We start from the raw sequence: 21,597 nt of genomic DNA, 5'->3' as shown, positions 1-21,597 counted from the left end.
AGGGTTAGGTAAAAGTTGAGATAGTTATCATGAGAGGATAATTAACTAAAATACACTTCATTTATTTTTAAATAACTGTCATGAAGCAGTATTTGAACCAACCTTAGTCATGGGTTTGTTTTAAATACAAACATTTAAATATTGTAAGCCAGATTTGTAAAGGAGTGTTCAACGCAATGAATGCCAACTTAGTTCAAAAAACCAGCATGCATAGTAATACAAAAATAGTTTTCACATGATTAAGTGAGAGTGTGTGTGAGGCAGTGCACACATCTTAATGGCTGAAAATAACTGGCCTCTGATCTTAATACTTTCTGTCAATATCATGGTGTGTGACATTTACAAGATGTCTGTCTGTGTGACAGAGTGTGTCACTATTGGAGTGTGTGTCTTTGAGTGTGTGTGTCTGTGTGTCAATTATTGTACATTTTTAGATTTTCATTTTCGATGTGTGAAAGGTAGAGAGGGGCACAGAGGAATAGAGTGAGGGAGCACACCAGTGGCGTAGCTATACCTATTTTAGGTGAACTTCAGCCCACATAAAAAAAATAAATCCCACCCAAATGAACATTTTGAAATTGAAAAGAAAAATGTATATATATATTTTTTTTTATGTCTCACATTAGTGTTGAGAGTTGTGCCCCCTCCCCTTACCAAGACCACACAGTTGTATTGTGTAGCCTCTTAATTCTGCTCTCAAAGTGCACCAGAAGCATGCAATTCACTTTAAGATGTTTTTAAAAATCTGCCCGGGGAAGCATGCCCACGGACCCCCGTAGAGGATGTGAAGTCCACCCCACTCAAACTTCAAAACTAGCTATGCCCCTGGAGCACACAGAAAGGGTGAGAGCAAAAGAGAAAGGGCAAGAGAGAAGTGGGCGGACATACATCCACGATGTGTGTATGATGTGGCTCTTTGCAGTAACACAGTCAAATAATTGGCTCTTCGTCTCTGACTGGTTGGCCACCCCTGCTCTAGAATCTAACATCAAAACACATTCATACACCGTTAGTCAGGCCATTGGGAACAACTCAGGATTAAGTATCTTACCCAAGGATACATCAACCACTGTCGCCCCCTACATAGCAGTGTTTCAGTGCTGGAAATCCCTAGCTTCCTTAACTGTATTCCATCTTTTTTTTTAGCATCCACCGTATCAGCGCTGACTGTGGGTGTTACGGAGAAAAAAGGGACGTGCTTGAAAATGCGAGAGCAGCTTGGAGCTCTGGAGAAAGAGACGGCTGCAAAACTGTCTGAGATGGACCAGTACAACAAAGATATGCAGGTTAATGATTATTTACAGTTATCTGAATGTCCTCATTAATTGTTGAAGTAATGTTTAATCATGATAGAAGTCTTCTTTGCTGGTGCAGGCTCTTTATTGTACCGAAGCGACAGGAAACATTCAAGTAATGTGAGGCTTTAACACAGAACAGGCTGTTTTCCTTATAAACTAAAATCCCCACATCTTTATATCTTGTTTGCCTATTTTTTTCTACCACTTGTATATGTAAAATATGTGTGTTCTGATGTTTATTAAGTTCCACCAATACTACATACTCACTCACTACTGCAGCACGCCCATTAATTCCTCTTTTCTCGCCTCCATGTAACTATCCTAACTTTCTTTCTGACCTTCCTAACTAATCAGATCCTTCTGTTGTCTTGCCTTTTTCTTATTCCTCCCACTTATTCTCTTTTCATTTCCTTTTTTTCCCCCCATGCTGGATGCCTCTCTTCAATTCCTCCTTCCTCTCTCTTCCCTCTCACTCATCTCTTATCCCTTATTCCTAACCTGACAGTATGTGGGTGATGACGACTCTATGCTTCAGGCTGTCTTCTGTCTGCTGGCCTGCCTCCGTAACCTCTTCTACCTACTAAAGGTTTCGCTTTATGTCTCTTTGCTGTTCTCATATTTTCATCTCTATTTGCTACTCATGCTGATGTGTATCGCTTACTAATCTCCATAACTCTGACATCTTGTTTCTTTAGCTATTTCAACATCTTGCTTTCTACTACAAATGTCTCAATGTTTTAGGCCCTTACACTTTATATGTGCTTCGTATGTGTTTGTGCATGCTGTGTTTGTCCAGTCCCTAGCCCCTTATGTCCATCTTGTCAGCTAATTATTTTATTCAGTCCAACATTCTTTCACTCTTCGAGTAAAGGTGTTTAGTTTTATGTGGCAGGAACTGAGAGAGAGCCAGAGAAAACAGCAGGGAGCACTTGAGAAGCTACGGAGCATCAAAGAAGACAAACGGCGTGAACTGAGTCGAAGGAAGGAGGAGGAGGAGGCGAGGAAGAGGAAAGAAGAGGAGAAGAAACAACAGGAGGAGGAAAGGAGGCGGAGGGAGGAGGAAGAAGCTCAGAGGTATTTTGCTTTTACACAGATTTATTATTGATTATTTACATTTCTATGTGTCAAATTGTGATTTCTCAATGTACTGAAGAGGGTGCAGCACAGGCATAATGAGAAAAATAAAGACTTGTTTGAACATTAAAGCATTTAAAAAATGCCATAGTAGAGACACAACATACAAGTATGAAACCTGAACATTAGTACAAAAAGTTCTTATAAAAAGTTATTTCAAACGGATAAGGGAAAGACATTTATTCCCACCTTCATAAACACACTTTTAAAAGAGTGTTTGCTTCCTATTTACAGGCGAATTAAGATGGAAAAAGAGCGCCAATGGCAGGAGAAGCTGAAGAAGGACGAAGAGGAGCGTCAGAGGAGGATTCAGGAGGAGAAGGAGGCCAAACTGAGGGAGGAGGAGGAGAGAGAGAGAAAGACCATCATCCAGGCCGCCAAGGAGCAGGCCGAACGAGAGCTCAGAGCAAAGGAAGAGGCTGAGCGCAAGAGACGAGAGCTGGAGGAGAGGAAAAAAAGAGAGGAAGAGGATCGCATTAAGCAAGCAGAGAGAAGGAGGCAGGAGGAGGACAGGAGGAAGCTAGAGGACGAGCGGAGGCTCCTAGAGGAAGAAAGGAGGAAACTGGAGGAGGAGAGGAGGAAAGAGGAGCAAAGACGTAAAGAAGAGGAGGAGCGACGCCACAGGGAGGAAGAGCGGAAGAGGTTAGAGGAGGAGAGGAGAGAGGTGGAGAGGAGAAGAGAGAAAGATGAGGAAGAGAAGAGGAGACAGAGAGCTGCTGTGGCTGCTGTCCGAGATGCTGAGGAGAGGAGAAAGCGAGAGGATGAGGAGAGAAAGAAGAGAGAGGACGAGGAGAGGAGAAAGAAAGATGAAGACAGGAGGAGGCTTCAGCAGCAAGAGGAGGAAAGGAAGAAGCGTGAGGAGGACAGAAAGAGGATCGAAGAGGAGAGAAGGCGAAAAGAGGAGGAAGAGGAAAGAAGGAAAGCCGAGGAGACGAGGAAGCGGAAGGAGGAGGTGTCCCGTCAGCAGCAGCAGGCGAGCGGAGTAGGAAAGGTGGACATTCAGGAGAAACTGACGGCTCTGTTGAGAGGACTGGAGGAGAGGAAGGGTAAGACACACACACACACACACACACACACACACACACACACACACACACACACACACACACACACACACACACACACGTGCATGTGTTACATACTTTATGTTGCATTGTTGAAGGAGCCTGGGACTACATTTTTTAAGAAAACACATTTTCTATTTAAATGTTTATTAAAACCACTTTTGAAGTTAAACTCACATTCAGATCCCTGGTGCTGTTTTAGGTGGACAACCCAGAGCAACACATCACAGGAAGTCGGCTGCTCTAACCTCCTTCAAAGCTCTGTACCCGTTCACTGCCCGAAACAACGAAGAGCTCAACTTCAATGCAGAGGATATCATCGAGGTAGGATTGTAAATGAAATCTAATGAGGGCCATACGAAATGTTTTACTACAACAGTAAACAAATACCTTTTCTCCAGTTTAAATGCGTCTTTCTTCTTCATTTCTGTGCTCTTTAAAATGTGTTTCCCTTTAGCTTTCTCAAATATTTCTGTCTCCTGTCAGGTGGATGAGACGACGGAGCGGGAGGAGGGCTGGCTGTACGGCAGCAAACAGGGGAAGATGGGCTGGTTCCCAGAAAGCTACGTGGAGAGGGTTCCCCCATCAGATACAACTAACCATGTTACGGCTGCTGCTGCTGCTGCTCCTGCTCCTAAGTTGGCGCTCCAGTCACAACTTTCCAATGCGCTAGAGGCTGTCAAGGCAGCAGGATCAAAGTCTGCCTTTACACCAACACACTCACCGAACCCTGCGCCCTCTGACACACAAGGACAGGTGAGAGGTGTCAACAACAGGGTGTTTAACTACTGCTACCCTTTGATTATCACAGTAGGATTCTTGTCGGGAAAGATGGAAATGCTCAAATTGGGAGACAAAAAGTGAATTTTGAAAAGAAGATGATTAGGTCCACATGAAGAAGGAGTTAGAATAATGAGGAACTAGTGGGACATTTTTAAAAGTCGAAATTTTTCAGCAAACGCTGTGCGATCCCTCCTTGAATTCCCCCTCACTGCACTCTGTCTCTCTCTGTGGCTCTGTCAGCAGGTGGTGGGGAACCTGTTGGCTCAGGCTCTGTGTTCGTGGACAGCAAAGACAGAAAACCATCTGAACTTCAACAAGGACGATGTGATTCAGGTGTTGGAGCAGCAGGAGAACTGGTGGCTCGGAGAGCTGAACAGTGAACAGGGCTGGTTCCCTAAAACATACGTCACCCTGCTGGGAGAAGCCGAGAGTTTAGAGTGAGTCTTCATGAACACAAACTCTATTTGTTCACCATTATTAAACTAGGCGGCGAAAAATGCATTTCGCTAAAAATGAAAGCAAACTATTGGGTAAGCTGACCAAGTACCAGAACTGAGCTGTTTGACTGATATGAATCACAATAAACAGTATGCACATGATGCACATATTCTCAGATTCAGTTCACCAATATCATTATTTATTCACTCTGCCTCAAAAGCATATAGGAAAAAGTTATTTTACAACCACAAATGGTCTAATTTTAAAGTGTTCTTCAACATCAAAGTAATCCAGTCACAGTTGTCTATAAATCCATAGATACACTGCAAACAGGAACGACCCATAGCTTAATCTATAACGTGTATTTGTGAATGTAAACAAATAAAGGATAAAATCACAGGGCTCAGGTTATAAACCATAGTCATACTTCATTTGTAAATGTGCAAGGCTAATTCATTGATACATTTATTGTCAATGATATAATATATAAGGCTTTTGTGGGGAGTTTTTCCTTTTCCCCCAAGGGGGTTTAAGGACAGAGGATGGAATACACTACAGAGATTGTAACACCCCCTGGTAAATTTGTGTTTTGTGATATTTGGCTACTTAAGTAAAAATGACTTGACTTTGAGAAGTGGTTTATCTGAGAGTGAATCAGTCAGAACCTGCATCCGTCACATGATAATATCTATGTGTTAGTGAGTGTCTGAGTCTAAAGGTGTGGTCACTATTCCAGTAGGCATGTCAGGTATTCACTGCAAAAATAACTCCCTCCCTCCTCTTTCTATAGGAATGTGCTGCAAAAGTCACACACTTACAAATCACAAAGCCTCATAGTTAAAAATAGAGTGTGATTTCAGCTGGATTTGTACTGGACAGTTGTGAGGGAGCTGAGCCTGAAAGTGAAGCTCTTGATTTACTCGTCAATCCAGTCAAGCTATTGTGCAAACATTCACCTCTGATCCTGAGTTTTGGCGAATAACCAAAATAATATGAGTGCAGGTTGAGGAGCCCGGAGTAGAAGTGTGTCAGGCCTTCAACTCAAGATAATGGAGGTTGGGTGTGGGGTATTGAAAGATAATGTAGCTGTTAAAGCCCACATTTCTTAACCTGTGGGACATTCTAACGCCACGGTTGCATCAAATACACTGGTATTATTTATTGCATATCTTAATTTGCACACCACATTGTAAACTTGCAGTGGAATACTGTAAAGGAGAATTTGGCTTGCATTTTAGCTTTCACACAGTCTATATATAGCTATTAATATTTAAACCAACGCTTTTGGCTGACTCATCAGAACCTTTGTAATTAAACATCATGACACATCTTAGGAAGAAGAATGAACATTGACTTTATTACACACAAAGCAGGAGAAACATTTCATTCTCAGCATGTCTGTTTTAGTGGGGTTTTTTCTAATCCCACAAAGAGATGTCTCTATAAATCTATGTAAATAAATTATCCCTACAGTATGAACGTCTGACTGATGTATGCAGACAAATGCTTTCAGTGTAAATGTTAATTCCCAAGTTGCTGCACAATCTTCAGCTTGATTTAAATAATTAGTCACCGCATGTATGGCTGCTGGCGCTTATGGTCATCTCTGCCTTTTTACTAGCTTGACTCCTGGCAGTTTAACTCATAGAGCTCAGGGCAGACCATGCAGCAGCCGTTTGTCCCCATCTGGCTTAAGAAAGCTTTGCATGCCTCAGGAGGAGCTGGAGGTCACAGCGTCTGTGATCCAGAAAAGTGTAGTAGGATGGTTCGATGGATGCATTAATGAATACGTTTGGTAATGTAGTCTCTCGGTGTGTTTACAGCATGAAGGGCTCCCCTCCGGATGCTTCCGAGTCGAGCGACAGCCTGCAGCTTGACGGTACAGTAAAATATCCTCTGAAATATCAGCCTTAATATAAGTTCATTTTGTACTTAATCATCATACATCTCATTCACCATGAGTAGATGTTTTGTGCTTCTTATTTAAACAACCTTTGAGGATTTTCCAGGTGATTTAAGAGTCAACAAAGGCATTTCCTTTTAGATTCTACATTACGTTATATGTCAGATCACAATTTTACTTTAAAAATCCTCAAAATCTAGAGAAAGTCTTTAGGAGAATTTTTCAAATGGCAGGTGCGACATACCTTAATGCCACTGCAATTAATGTATGTAAAAACCATATCTAAGATAATGTGTTATAAATCTTAGTGTTGAGGTCATTGAAACCAAGCAACAGGCCTTGTTTAAGCTGTAGCATGAGTACATTGCCCTTTGTTTATGATCTTATATTATTTCCCTTCCCAGAATACACAGCGTTGTACACCTATGAGTCTCCGGAGCCGGGGGATCTGACCTTCAGAGAGGGAGACTTGATCCTGGTGAGCAAGAAGGACGGAGAGTGGTGGCACGGCTCGATAGGAGGCAGCTCCGGCGTCTTCCCCAGCAACTACGTCAAACCGAAAGAGATCGATGTAAGAACACACAAGCCGATATAAAAGAGAAAACACTGTAGCCAGTCTTTTGGTGTATATTAGGTTACTTTTTATCATCTCCCATGAAACTAGCTGCATCAAGACCAGACATCACAACACAAAACACCATTCATAAGAACACATATGCTTTTCCCTCTTCTTTCGTCACTCTGTCTATGTTTTTGTGTCGTGCTTCTAAAGCTATGTAATGATGATATTACTGTATTTTCTTCAGACATCCAGTTTATCTGCAAAGAAGAAGCCAGGTAAGCTCACCATCTTGTCTTTTTTTGGTCTAATCTTTCTGACTGAGTCACAAAAGACCACAATACCTGTTTTATTGCATTTTTTCAAAGTTGCATCTTGGTCTTGTGTGCACAGAGATCGCCCAGGTGATGAAGGCCCATCCCTCCACTGGCCCTGAACAACTGAATCTGGAAAATGGCCAACTCATCCTGATCCTCGGCAAGAACGCCACTGGCTGGTGGCTCGGAGAGCTGCAGGTCAGTTTTCATCCTCTGTTCACAAAAGTGTCCTGATGGTCTTAAAGCAGCCCTATTATTCTATTTGGGGTTTTTTGGGGTCCGAAAGCTTACGCCAGAGGAAGTTTCTCTCCGTCCACTTGGACTCAAGGGAGGATTAGGAGAACGTTTTTGACCAGCTTCTGTTCTGTTTGATTTAAATGTTATTTTCCACGTTTGTGACTCTAGGCCCGTGGAAAAAAGCGTCAGAAGGGCTGGTTTCCTTCCTCCAATGTCAAAGTATTGGGATCCTCCAGCGGCAAGTCTACACCAGCACCCCAACCAGGTAACTCACACACACACGCACACACACACTACCTAGACGTCATATGAAGTCCAGTGATAAAAAAATAACGAATTACACAAGAAATATAACTAATATAAAGGTGTAGTAAACTCTTCTTCTTTCTCAGTCTGTCAGGTGATAGCCATATACGACTACACAGCCGCCAACGGGGATGAGATGAGCTTTTCTAAAGGTCAGCTGATCAACGTGTTTGACAAAAACAACCCTGATTGGTGGAGAGGAGATATCAATGGCGTCAGTGGTCTGTTCCCCACCAATTACGTTAAGATGACCACTGCCGAATGTGACCCCAGCTCGCAGTGTAAGTAAATCCATTAAATATGAAATGATATTACCAAAAAATATGCAAAAGAAGAAGAGTTGCTCTTCTCCCATGTTGCTTCAAGTCACTGTGGCCCAATCCCAGTCCAGAGCCGAAACACTAAAGCTCCTCAGGCTTCATTGACGTTACTTTTGTACGGGGCAATGGTCCTATAGCTAAAGCCCCAATGCATTTGAAGATTTCCCAGTGAGGTTACCCTGATCCACCACCTATTTAGGAGAAACGCTCCTCAAATTATGTGAGTGCAGAAAACGGGATTGGGCCTATGACTAAAATGTATGCTTTGTTTATCTTTGCAACCCTCATCACTCATTACTGAATCTTCATCCATCCATCTCTTCGTCTGAATATGCTTTATTCTCACTGACTATTTCACCTTTCCTCCTGTTTTTCCCACTTCTTCTCTCACTCCCTTCCCAATCTGCGTTTATCCTTCCCTTTCTCTCTCGGCTTCTGTCTCTTTCTCCTTCTAGGGCGGTAGAAATTCCTCTTCCTCTTCCTTCTTCCTACTCCTGACTTCAGACAGACCCACTATTACACACTGCTCTGAAGTGGCACAGTGTCTGGACTCCCTTTCTACTAACTTCTCCCATTGAACTAATATCTGTGGGATAGAGGAATCAATGGGAGAGTCATGTATTGCCTGTGAACGAATAGTAATTCTGTGAATTTGAAAGCCTCAGTGCCTTTTTGGATTTCCTCACGACTTGTTCTGATTGTGAACTGATGATGCTACTTTAAGGCAGAGAAATAGTGGGTCTCTCTGTGGCTTTTCCCTCTTCTTTCCTTTGTTTTCCCCTCACAAGACACTTATTTGCCCACTTATTACATGCTGCATGCTGACACTCCTTCTCCCCTTGTCTTCCACTTTGTTTCTGTCATTCTTACTCTCCAGTTATGAGAGTCTAGCTCACACAGAGCCCACTATTAATCTCCGTCTCTCCTCAGAGTTGTGTCTTTTTTCAGCCATGATGTTTGAGTGTGACTGACCCTTTACAATGAATAGTGTCCTAACCATCGAGCCTGTTGATATTTAAAACAAATTATGCATGGTCCAAACTCTGGCCCAGCAAGTAAATACATCAGGAAAAAAGTAGTAAATATGTTCAACATAAAACTTGAAACAAGAGTATTTAAAATATATATATTCTATCTCTACAGACGGGAGGAGATGTAGCATTAGGTTTTGATTGCAACTTTTTCTTTGTGGGCTTTTGATTTTGTGCCTTTGAAAAGCTTTAGTTTTACTTCATTTAGACATGAAATGCTACAAGCAGAATGGTACATCTTGTCTCTTACACTTAAAAGCCATGCCTGGGTTATCAATACAGTTTTTGAAGTGAGATGAATCAAGTCTTTACCATATGATGCATTGTTTTAATGCAATTGAAAGACATTTTCCTCAAGGGGTGTCACACAAACTGCTGCTGCATCTCTGCTGTTTTTGCTGCTCCTCTGAATTTTTCTGAATACAAAAGCTCTTCTTATTTATCATGTGGTGCATCCTACTCTCCTCCTCTCCTTGTGTAAGACCTGAGATGTAGATGGAGGCAAAGAATAAACAGAGGGGAAAGAAGTTGAAGCAACAGTAATGAGACCTTCATGCTTTGGAGGCAACATTTAAAAGAAAATGTGAAAGAAATGAGTTGTCCTTGTATAGGCGCACTGAGATCAATGTATTCATTACTGGTAGGAAGAGAAAGGAGGCGTGGAGTCACAAAATATTGAGAAATGAGAAGAGCGTCTGCTAACAGTGTTCGACACAATGAAGGTGACAAACAGAGGTTACCTGGCTCAGTTAACTGCAAACTGCTCTTAGATTTGGGGAATAGGTTGAACCATACCGACAAAAAGCTGTATCCAGAGCTCAGAGAAAAGCAACCGCTATAAAAACTGATCCGACAGAATATACAGAACATTTGTGGTACAAGATGTGTACTAATATATTTTCTGATTCTAAAATAAAGTATACATAAACAATGTTGGTTTCAGATGAAAGTATTTTTTTGTTATTGTTCAAAGAAATATCTTTACGTCTATGGGGTTTTGTGTGTGTGTGCGTGTGTTGTGTGCAGTGTTAATATTGTCAACACCATACACAAGATTAAGATGGGCAGATATACAGAATGTTAACAACCTTTAAATGTTTTAGTGACCTGAATTGAAGGCAAAGTAAAACATCCATATGTGTTTCTTACTTTGGTGTTAATGTTTGGTATCTGATCTGGACATTTTCTACTAATGGTCTCTATTGACAGAAGTCAATGAAAGTTAGAAAAAAAACAACTTTATGTACTCCAAACATACGTCACAGGGTGAGAAACAAAGAGAGGATTCCTCTTCCTGTTTTGGTACCAACAGATTTGGCCTAGGAGAGGTTTTAGTCTGGTTTTGGCTAAGACGAGATAAGAGCACAGACGGAGAAAAAGACAAACAGGAGGGACAGAGTACTGGCAGACAAACACAAGTTAAGACATATAATTATTTTAAATACTTGGAGAGACAGAGTCAACACAATGACTTCACAGAACAGCTTTCACTTTTTAAACCTTTGGGATGAGACAGACAAAAGAGAGGAAGGAGAAAGCTCGGTGAGGGAGCAAAAGTCAGAGAGCATGGGACCCTCACAATGGTTTAATGGGACCCTTGTATCAGGTAAGTATTTACTGGTTTTGGCGTTTCACATTTGCCTTTTCATCCATTTTTGCCCTTCTTTCTGAAAGCTTCAGTCCTGAGCGTATAACTTCAAAAAGGACAGCATCCTGTTAAAGCCATATTAGCTCGACTGCATCTTGATGTGAACCTAACCTGTGAGAAATGTCAAAGGGAACCTGCCACTCCTTCCCATGGTAGTCGTGTCCTTTCTTAGTTTTGGTAGTCAGTCTTTCAAACTATATCAAGAACCTTTCACCACTAAATTCAGCCAAATCCTGTGGCTGCCTTTTTTGGCTTTGTTAGAGAACTGCAGAGCAGAATTGAATATGTTTTCTTTTACTTCCTCACTGGCTCCACCAGCCGTCTTACTAAAGTGGAAGGGTTCTTCTATTTATTCACATATTCTCACAGTTACTATTAAGGTATATTATGGATATCTTCTCTGTATTCCTCTACAGTTACAGTTTTATTTCATTATAGACAACCAATTTAAATACAAAAGAAAAGAAAAGAGAAGCAGCAGCATTTTTTATTTGTCCAATCTATCCAGCAGGAGGCAGTGAAGCAGTGCCAACAGTGAAGTGTTGCTGTTGTTTGAGTAGTGTCTTGGTTTGTGTTGCACTGGTTGAATGTTGGGTGCTTCTCTGCTGCAGGGTGTGCGGACTTGAACAGCCTGGACTCTCTGAGCTCACAGGAGAAGAAGAGACAGGGTTACATCCACGAGCTGATCCAGACAGAGGAGAGATATGTGGACGACTTGCTGATAGTGATGGAGGTAATGGACACGCGTCCTGCATAAAGAAACCGTTCACCCCAAAGTCAAAAATACATATTTTCCATCTAACCTGTAGTGGAACTTTTCAATCTAGACTGCTTTTGCTGTGTTTGCCCAGTTTTCAAGATATCATTGGTACAGATGTATGGCTTCTCTCTAATATAATGGAACAAGCAACACAATACTTTTGATAAGTCAAAGCAACTTCTCAATCATTTTCAGATAATCTAGAAACCTTGTTGTGCACTTTTTTATGTGCAAATTATTTTTCTTTCTACCGAACCACAAAAAAGTGTGAATCTACGCATGTGCGAAAGACTGAGTCTAGATAAAGAATTTTGTGTGGGAACTGTCCCTTTTTTAATAAGCAAGGTGATCCACTCTGTGTAAATCTGCTATTTCCTTTCTAATGTACTCTCTCTTTTCAATGTGTGTGTTTGTGTGTGTAGGTTTTCCAAAAGCCTATGTTAGAGTCCGGCAGGCTGAATACGGAAGAGATGAAGATGATCTTCGTCAACTGGGATGAACTGCTGACCTGCAACACTAAACTTCTCAAGTAAATAACCCAACGAGTCTGTGACATCTAGGAGAGAGAGTCAGTCTGATGGAGGGACATAACAGTGCACAGCAACATCGTGCAAGGTGTTTATAGTTGTCTTTATGTGTGCAGGGCGCTACGTGTGCGTAAGAAGATGGGCGGGGAGAACATGCCGGTGCAGATGATTGGAGATATCCTGACCGCGGAGCTGTCCCACATGCAGCCCTACATCCGCTTCTGTTCCTGCCAGATCAACGGAGCAACGCTGCTACAGACACGCATCGACAACGAGCCGAACTTCAAGGACTTCCTTAAGGTACGAAGGCTTAGAAAGCGAGAGAGGAGTGGGGAAAAAAAGGAAGTATTTTAGATCATAGTGGACAGGTGTCAAAGTACAGATCCTCTGAAGCTATATACATGAACATCGAAATCAAAATTCTGAACAAGTTTTTACCATTGTCTTTTATTCCCATTAGAAAATTGCTACAGACTACAGATGTAAAGGCATGCCGCTGTCAAGCTTCCTGCTGAAACCCATGCAGAGGATCACACGCTACCCACTGCACATCAAACACGTAGGCCAACTCCTCATTAAGTAGTTCAAATACTGACCTCACTTTGAGTAATTAGAAGGAAAAAAAGAAAGAGTATCTTTACCTTTTCGTCTTTCATTTCTGGGTGTAATTAACTTGTCTGTGTGTGTATGTCTTTGTGTTTAGATCCTTGAGAGCACCACAGAGGGCCATTCTGACCGAGGTCCTCTGAAAGAGGCTCTGGAGAGGGCGGAGGAGCTCTGTCAACAGGTTAACTTCCTCACTGATTGTGTCATTTAAGAACAAACGTGTTGCTGTTTTTACTGAATGATGTCTATGCTCTTTATTATTTTGTTGATCAGGTAAATGAGGGCGTGAGAGAAAAGGAGAACTCGGACAGACTGGAATGGATTCAGACCCACGTACAGTGTGACGGCGTTGCAGAGGTATTAAAGATTACCAATTAACTTGCAATTTAGTATGAAAAGATGCATAATCGCAGAATATCTCAGAGATTTTCTGGTAAGTGTATGACTTTAACACGGAAAGTTTTTTACAGTATTACCCCTCTCACCCAACCTTTTTTTCACCTTTAATGGTCCTATTACGTAGTTGTTAAATTACAGTTCTATAATATTGATCACCCTCTACGTTTATTTCAAAGTACATTATCCATTATATCTAATACTAAAGATAATATGAGATCCTTATGAAGTTTTTCTCTTCCTACAGAACCTCGTCTTTAACTCGCTCACCAACTGTTTGGGCCCCAGGAAACTGCTCCACAGCGGCAAGGTGAGGAAAGCTGAAACATTTCTCACCAAATGAATATTTTAAATGTTAAAAGGACCAGAGAGACAGGGGAGTACAGGGAAAAGAAATGTGAAACATTAGCGGGTCAAACCCCGGGCTGTCGATGTCGCATGTTACGAGAGTAAAACTTACAGTGAGCTGGTTCATCCGAGCAGAAACGCAACAGAAGGATCTCAGGCCGGGACGAAACAGAACAAGAATAATATTGTTAAACAACATTTGCTTTTTAGCTTGGGAATTAAATGTCATGTGAAACAGTTGACAGAAGTACCACTATCATTCTCATTGTTATAGTCATTTATAAATAATATATTCTGTATATATATTGCTTTTTTCTTCTCAGATGAACAAGGTAAAGAGCAACAAGGAACTCTGGGCTTTCCTCTTTAATGACTTCCTGCTTTTGACTCACGCGGCTAAGCAGTTCACATCGTCTGGGCCCGATAGGCTGTTCAGCAACAAGAACAACGTACAGCTCAAGATGTACAAGCCGGTAAGACACACAAAAACACACACAGGGACATGCTATGATTTAAGTTAAAAAAATAAAATGTGCATTTTCTTTGTGGAAAGTCTCTTTTAACGTTAGTGTTTAATAGCTTGTATAATAATAATAATGTCTGACTTGTATAATGTTTGATCTCCTGAAGCCTGTGCTGCTAAATGAAGTTCTGGTGAAGCTGCCAGATCCCTCCAGCGACGATCCAACCTTCCACATCTCACACATCGACAAAGTCTATATACTCAGGACCGACAACATCAATGAACGGTAGCTGCACGCACGCACGCACGCACGCACGCACGCACGCACGCACGCACGCACGCACGCACGCACGCACGCACGCACGCACGCACACACGCACACACACAAACACAGGTTATGTTTTTGGTGGACTGTATAATGTGTGTGTGTGTGTGTGTGTGTGTGTGTGTGTGTGTGTGTGTGTGTGTGTGTGTGTGTGTGTGTGTGTGTGTGTGTGTGTGTGTGTGTGTGTGTGTGTGTGTGTGTGTGTGTGTGTGTGTGTGTGTGTGTGTGTGTGTGTGTGTGTGTGTGTGTGTGTGTGTGTGTGTGTGTGTTCAGGACGGCTTGGGTTCAGAAAATCAAGGCTGCATCTGAAGAATTCTTTGAGACAGAAAAGAAAAAAAGGGAAAAGGCCTATCAAGGTTTGTCTGCACTCACCCAGCCGTACTGATGTAACCAATGTCATGATCTCCTTATTAATCCAGTGTGTGTGTGTGTGTGTGTGCAGCACGATCTGTGAAGGCCAGTGGAATAGGGAGACTCCTCGTCACCATCTTGGAGGCCACTGAACTGAAGCCAGCCAAACCTAACGGTAAGCAGGAATCACTCGTGTTAGAAGGTGGTCCTTACTCTTCAGAAACACACGTGAATCTAACATGTTTTGGTAGTATCCACATTTTAATCCCTGCTGCTTGCTGCACGCACTGCTGCATGGATGTCTAATGAAGCCAAGATGATAAGCCACATTTAATTACGGTGCTCTGTCATCCATTTTTTCATCAGTTCACATTCAGTTAGGAGTCCGTCTGTGTGCTCAGCACTTTTGCCTCACTTTAAAAACATTGCTCTTATTTCCTAGAGTTTAATCTTTCAATTTTAACCCTGTAAATAGCAGTTTGTTTGAATAATGCAAATCAGAAAAATGTGTGTGTCCAAACATATTAATGTTAGAAAAGGGCTAAATCTGGTAAACAGGGAGAAGCCACGGCTCTAAATGTAATGTCCTGTCTAATAGATGTTTTCTGAAATGGCTGTGGAATCAAAAATGTACTTTTTGCACTAGTGGTTTATTATAGTCTTATTACAGGAGCTGTGGTTGAACTTTCACAACTTTGAAATAAAAAAGCTTTTCCTAAATGTATGCCATACTGTATGCATTAACATAGCCACTTTTTATTCCCCGATCAGGACCCAAGTGTGAAATGCTCTTCCTACTTTCTTTATTTCTTTGATCCTGTCTCTCTTCTTCCCCTTGCTCCTTTTTCCAAATGTTGTTCCTCAATCTTAATCTGTCTGCTCACCTGTCTTCATTTCCCCCTCCAGGTAAAAGCAACCCTTACTGTGAAGTGACCATGGGAGCTCAGATCTTCACGTCCAGGACGCTCAACGACACACTGAACCCAAAGTGGAACTTCAACTGTCAGTTCCACATCAAAGACCTGTACCAGGACGTCCTGTGCATCACCATCTTTGAAAGGGACCAGTTCTCACCTGACGGTCAGTCACCTGCCCAATTCTGCCCTTTTTATATCTTAGTCTGCACTGACTCATTTATTAACATGGTTAGAATGGTTACTTGAGAATTGAGATCTGATTCAAAGTCAGTAACTTAATCCAAGTATCACAATATACAGTAGGGGTAAGATTACGTTAAATACTGAATATGAAAATATAGAATAGAAAAATGCTGAACTTTCCCCTTTATTTAGTTTAAAGCAATGAAGGGGAACAACAGCACAGACAATTTCAAGTTATACCTTCCAGCAGTAAAAATGCTGTCGTCATCCTCATCATTTGGCCACTCGATGCTGCTGGATTTTACCTTGGAGCAACCGCAGTACCCAGATAAATGAAATGAACCTATAAGCAACCTTCTTTTGTTCTGTAACTGTAAGCAAAGGTAGTTCTCTTTTTTATGTAACTCCTTTCAACATGCTCCTCTAGTCCGTAGCCTGTAGATTTCTCTGTAGAGCTGGAAAATTAGGCTCTAAAACCCTATTTAAATAAAAATGTTCCTTTTTGTACTTCTTCTCTTCATATCAGACTTTCTGGGTCGGACAGAGGTTCCTGTAGCCACCATAAAGAAAGAGTTGGAAAACAAGGGACCGGTGACGCGTCGTCTCCTGCTGCACGAGGTTCCTACAGGGGAAGTGTGGGTCCGCCTCGACCTGCAGCTCTTCGCCAACAAATAGACTCTTATATTTATAGGATGAACTGAAATAATAATGAAGTCTTCTACAGAGACGACAACATAAGGATATGTTAATCCTGCAGTGTAACCAAAAGAGAAAGGCTACTTCTTTCTCACCTAAACAATCTCAGATGGTTGCCCCCCCCCCCCATATATCAAACAACACTCTCCTGAACATGCATCACGTCTTAATATTTTAATAATAACCAGCACTAATAATACCTCTTCTGATGTCATCTGGATCTGCCAGTAGGGGATCAGGCTCAGAGTGACATCATTTGGACCCACCAATAAGAGACAGATATTTTTTCCTGTCTCATGATCTCAAATAGAAAGTGTAGCAGGACTAATGCAGCAGTTTACGCCTGAGCAGTATGTACTGTACACTCTGAAGGAGGGAAAAGGAACAACTGCAGCATGGCTTCTTAAACATGGCAGACAGTGTGGCATGAAGCTGAAGCTGTAATAATGTATAGCGTGGCTGTTAAAAAACAAAGTCAAAATATTATTAAATCAGCAAAACTTTACTTATATCTCTTAAAGGGATAGTCTGAATGTCTCGAAGTTGAGTTGTATGTTATCTATATCAGTGTATAACATACTGTAGATGGTGGTCGGCACATACACAGTGTGGAGAAGCGTACATGAGTTACAGGACAGAAGCAAAGTATTATTACGCTGTGGGCAGATGAACAAAATGAGTTTTAGTCACCAAGGCAAATATAGCTGCTTGAGTTCCCTGTCAGAAAGGGCTTTCTTGCAGCAAGGTAAAATGGTTTCAATATTAAAACAATAGCATCAACTTAAGCAGAAGTTTACTTTTTCAAGGTGTCTAAATTATGTTAAGTTGCTGCCCCAGTTCATTGCTTTATTTCAGTGTTGTAGCTCCTGTCTGCTTTTTCACTCCAGTGTAGATAATACACAGCCCATGGATAAGAAGCTCATACAACCCAAATTAAAAAACATCTCAGATACAGAAATTAGATTTGACACTTTGCCAAGTCTGGTCAACCACGGCCATGTAAGGAGTGTTTTCTCTTAATTTACAAGACATGTTTATGTTGAATCCTTTATTCTCAGATCAGATCATAACTGCAGTTTTCAAGAGACTCTGCTCTTTGATCTGTAAAATCTTCTCACAGTAAAATTACTCCCGCGGATTACGGACAGCAGCTGGGTAGCTCTGATCTGAAGTCAGTTTATCGCCGCAGATGGAAGATCTCAGGATACGTTGTTCTGGGGTTAATATTTTTCACTGTTTGTGTCTTTGGAGTGTTAAAATTAAGGTGAGATATAGCAATATACAAGTAACTTCAGCTGAGGGCTCCCATTATTTGGGATTATGTGGGTTTTGATTGTGGTCGAATTAATTAATTGCTTCTTTTGTGTGCAAAATCAGCAAAGGCCAAGTATAGTGTGAAGGATTTAGGTGACATAATGACGCGGAGTCCGCCTTTTCACTGTAGAGGTTTTTGAGGATGTCAGTGTTTTTTCTTTTGATGTAAGACAGATTGTCAGCAATAACAACCATTATTTACTCATTTTATTATTTTAGTTCTTAACATTTCCACCCTGCCACTCATTTTTTTAGGCATCATCCTTTAGCAACCGCCTCCTTGACACCAATTCTTTTCTCAAAATCATCCCCCTTGGAAAGGTTAAAAGGATGTAGTTTGTAAAAGCTTTTTATTTATGTTGAAGGAGGGATTTTTCGGTGTCTTCTGCCCTGTTTTTGTTCCTTTGTCCTTTGCCTCCAGTCCCTTTTCTAACTCTGAGCTCCTGCTGGTGCTCTGGATAATAACAAGAGAAGTGCTGTATTTATTTCTTAATTTATGCGTGTATGACTATCCAAAGGTTAGGAGCGGCTTTGCTTGCTGTGTCATATTGGATAATCAGTTGTTCTCAACTGAGTTTGTTTTGTGTGATGTCAAATATTAAAGTTGTGTTCATGTTGATACTGTTTTAAAAGACAATATAGCATCTTGGATGATTCTCTGGATGGGTTTTACTGTAAGGAGTCTAGTTCATTGGTCCTTTTGTTAGGCCTGCAGGTTTGTTATATATTATTCAATCCTAAATACAGTTTTTAAATCCTTTATTAACTTTGATGTTGATTTGAATCTGTGGAAGACGTGCAAATAGACTGGACTGGTCTGTGTAGAAGTTTGTCTTTATTTACTTTTTATTTTACGCAGCCTTCTGCATTGCCTGCTGCTGTGCTAACTGAGTTTTGAGGCTTCTCTAACCCAGATTGTCTCTAACCTGCTGTTTGTACTCACTTCGGCCTACACGTGGCGCTCTCTGAATCAGGGTTTCTCAAGTCAAATTAAAGACATTAAAAAGTAAACAAACTGTCAAATTATTGGCCGTGATATTTAAGTGACAGCAAACAACTTCCTGCAGCAGCACTGAAGAGGTGAGTGACCCAGCTTCAGCTTTAGACAAAATAATTATTTAGTATATAAATGCTGCAAGTTTATGAGTTAGCCTTGGAAACCATTAAAGAAAACTGACCTTTGCTGTTATTTTTATCCATACTTTCTGTTCTAATGAGGATATTACATGTTTGAGAGCTATCATTCAGTTTATTAGGTTTCACATTTGTATTTTTATCTAATACTGCCTGTGCTGCAGCACCTCTGCTCACCCTCTGTCTGAAACCAGAGCCCAATCTGCTCTCATTGGTTAACTGGCTGGCTCTATTGTGATTGGTCAACCACTTCGTAAACGGTCCTTAGCCTCTTACGTACAATGTGTTGGCGCACAAATGTTGCGTAGTGAGGTCACTATGTTCCGGTGGTAAACAGAGGATGCCAATGGAGGCGTTTTAGGCTGCGTGGGCGGGAACCTCCCTCTAGGGAACTTGCATAAAAACCTACATGGTCATAAGGAAAAGGGATGAACCCAAAAAGCATAATAGGACCTATTTTATTTTTTTGTTAAATATAGTCAAAACCTTTTCAAGGAATTGAAGTTCTGAAACAAGACAAACATATTAGGAGGATTTTATTATGTTTAATGGTTTCTGTTGGTGTCCATCAACAGAGTACGTGAAGTTCATTGTGCACAAGTATATCTCATTAAGTCCTTCTTCACCCTCGACTGGCTCTGGGTCCACAGAGCTACAGTCGTTATGTAACCTCACTGAGTGTCTCTGCGAGCCACACAGCTGCAGCTGAGTCGACATTCAGCCTCACCCTTTTGTAGCACTGTGCTACATTAGTGACATAGATGGCGGTAACTATTGGTAACTAGTATTTGTTATACTTGATTAGAAGCTAATGTGTCACAGATGTACAGTAGATGAACCCCTTGAGGAAATACATCACCCCCACAATGACCATTTGTATTTCAATTACTCAGCCCATGTTTACAAAGACTTTTTGTCTGCACGCCTTTGGGGTGAACAAAGAATTAAAAAAACAAATAAACTTATTTTAAATAACTAATTAATTGAAGGACATTTTTTATACAGATAACAAAACATAACTTGTGCAGTATAATCCAAGTTTCATTTATCAAGTCGTATGCCCAATATGTCCCATACACATGCACTCTGCCTTAAACCAAAGTATTTAACACGTAATTGTAAACAGTACTCACACAGGAGAGTGGCGCACCTACCACAAATCCATGTGTTCCTAAAATGCAAAAGCTTGAATACTTAGCATTTTAAATTATGCAATCTATTAATGGCAGCATTATTTTTTAGCAGGTCTCTGCAAAAATGACAGTGAGCATCTAGTCATTGAAGAGAGGCTGTGCTGAGCTAGCTAACATTGCTGCATGGTCATGGAGGACGCCATTGTTGTTAGCATCTCGCACAGCCACGAACCTTTCACATATGAGGCACGTTTTTTTGAAAGGTGATATAGGTGTAGTTTGGTATAAAGACAATCATTCCCACATGAAGTGTCTCCCAACTGGAATTGGTCTGTGGAGGATCTTGAGGTCATGAAATCTTCTTCCCAAATATCGTCTTCCATTGTGTTGAAAAGGAAAGACATTTAAAGGGCTGATAAGTCCAATACTAACCAAATTGTAAACATAGAACTGCACCTTCATGTAGAATCAAACACTACTACCACTGTTTATTTATATTTTCATCTCTTAAATATTAATTGTTCACGCGCTAAATGAAAAAACCTTGGGGCATTTTACTTTTCTATTTATTTATTTGACAATATGAACAGATGACCCTTTCTGTGAGTTCTCTGTTGCTACAGGCCACCTTTGCTCAGTCTATGTTTTTGGCCAGAACACGACCCCTCATTATTTCTTGTTCTGTGTGTGTGATAGTGCATGTGTGTGCGTGTGTGTGTTACATAAGACAGCTGTTCATGTGGTGAAAATCAAATCATTCCCATGACTGAGTCAAGTGGAACTGAGGGCCTCTCAGACTCATCCTCCCTGCACATGAACGTCTCTCTCTCTCCCTCTCCGTCTCTCCGTGTGTTTTCCCTTCTGTCTCTGTTTTTCTTTCCTTCTGCCTTCAAACTACTCTTCTTCTGCTTTACTGCACTTTTCTTTTATATTTTATCTCACACTTTACCTGGCTGTCACCCCTTTTACTATTTCTGTCGCACATACCGTACCTTTATTAAGAAATACTTGAATAAAATATTAAGAAGAGAAAACCTTTCATGAACCTTCAACGAAACTAATGACACTTAAGAAGATACAGAACAACTTTATTATTGATTTGGAGAGTGTTTGTGTTCGCCAATTAGTTTGGGCTGAATGATATAATAGGACAGCCGAGCTGCACACACTCTGTCTAAGGACTCACTGAAGGTGACTAGAGTCTTCCACAAGCTGCTAGCCTAACAGCTGTTAGTATTCACAACTGCCATGTTTGTTGTTTTACGTTCACTATCATAATTAGGGGAAGTGGCTTTAGAGAAAGGCCTGAAGAGATGGGCTATCATGTGTTACCATAGGGACCTTTTGCAAGACTAAATCAACTTCTGAGGCTAGTGCGGCTAGCTACTGCAATTGAAAAGGGATTT

At 41.1% G+C, this 21,597-nt stretch overlaps 1 protein-coding gene across 3 annotated transcripts in view; it reads left to right on the top strand.

The window, feature by feature from the left end:
- itsn2b (intersectin 2b) overlaps nucleotides 1-18,939 on the top strand; it is a 35,920-nt gene extending 16,981 nt beyond the window's left edge. For 2 of the 3 annotated variants that reach the window (XM_063881219.1, XM_063881220.1), the window contains exons 16-40: nucleotides 1,147-1,286; nucleotides 2,191-2,372; nucleotides 2,667-3,478; nucleotides 3,699-3,820; nucleotides 3,983-4,252; nucleotides 4,520-4,716; nucleotides 6,541-6,596; nucleotides 7,025-7,191; nucleotides 7,427-7,457; nucleotides 7,573-7,694; nucleotides 7,902-7,998; nucleotides 8,126-8,320; nucleotides 11,650-11,771; nucleotides 12,221-12,327; nucleotides 12,442-12,625; nucleotides 12,786-12,884; nucleotides 13,029-13,112; nucleotides 13,205-13,288; nucleotides 13,575-13,637; nucleotides 13,999-14,148; nucleotides 14,306-14,424; nucleotides 14,737-14,819; nucleotides 14,906-14,989; nucleotides 15,721-15,894; nucleotides 16,441-18,939. In XM_063881219.1, the coding sequence (XP_063737289.1) occupies nucleotides 1,147-1,286; nucleotides 2,191-2,372; nucleotides 2,667-3,478; nucleotides 3,699-3,820; nucleotides 3,983-4,252; nucleotides 4,520-4,716; nucleotides 6,541-6,596; nucleotides 7,025-7,191; nucleotides 7,427-7,457; nucleotides 7,573-7,694; nucleotides 7,902-7,998; nucleotides 8,126-8,320; nucleotides 11,650-11,771; nucleotides 12,221-12,327; nucleotides 12,442-12,625; nucleotides 12,786-12,884; nucleotides 13,029-13,112; nucleotides 13,205-13,288; nucleotides 13,575-13,637; nucleotides 13,999-14,148; nucleotides 14,306-14,424; nucleotides 14,737-14,819; nucleotides 14,906-14,989; nucleotides 15,721-15,894; nucleotides 16,441-16,589 (3,893 nt within the window). In that variant the 3' untranslated portion in view covers nucleotides 16,590-18,939. The remainder of the gene's footprint in view (nucleotides 1-1,146; nucleotides 1,287-2,190; nucleotides 2,373-2,666; nucleotides 3,479-3,698; nucleotides 3,821-3,982; nucleotides 4,253-4,519; nucleotides 4,717-6,540; nucleotides 6,597-7,024; nucleotides 7,192-7,426; nucleotides 7,458-7,572; nucleotides 7,695-7,901; nucleotides 7,999-8,125; nucleotides 8,321-11,649; nucleotides 11,772-12,220; nucleotides 12,328-12,441; nucleotides 12,626-12,785; nucleotides 12,885-13,028; nucleotides 13,113-13,204; nucleotides 13,289-13,574; nucleotides 13,638-13,998; nucleotides 14,149-14,305; nucleotides 14,425-14,736; nucleotides 14,820-14,905; nucleotides 14,990-15,720; nucleotides 15,895-16,440) is intronic. The other variant, XM_063881221.1, reaches the window with a different exon arrangement.
- Nucleotides 18,940-21,597: the final 2,658 nt, after the last annotated feature.

Source organism: Eleginops maclovinus, chromosome 4 (assembly GCF_036324505.1).
Source record: "Eleginops maclovinus isolate JMC-PN-2008 ecotype Puerto Natales chromosome 4, JC_Emac_rtc_rv5, whole genome shotgun sequence".
Taxonomy (NCBI): Eukaryota; Metazoa; Chordata; class Actinopteri; order Perciformes; family Eleginopidae; genus Eleginops; species Eleginops maclovinus.
Note: the sequence above shows the minus strand (reverse complement) of the source record. Positions and strands in the feature narration are given on the sequence as shown.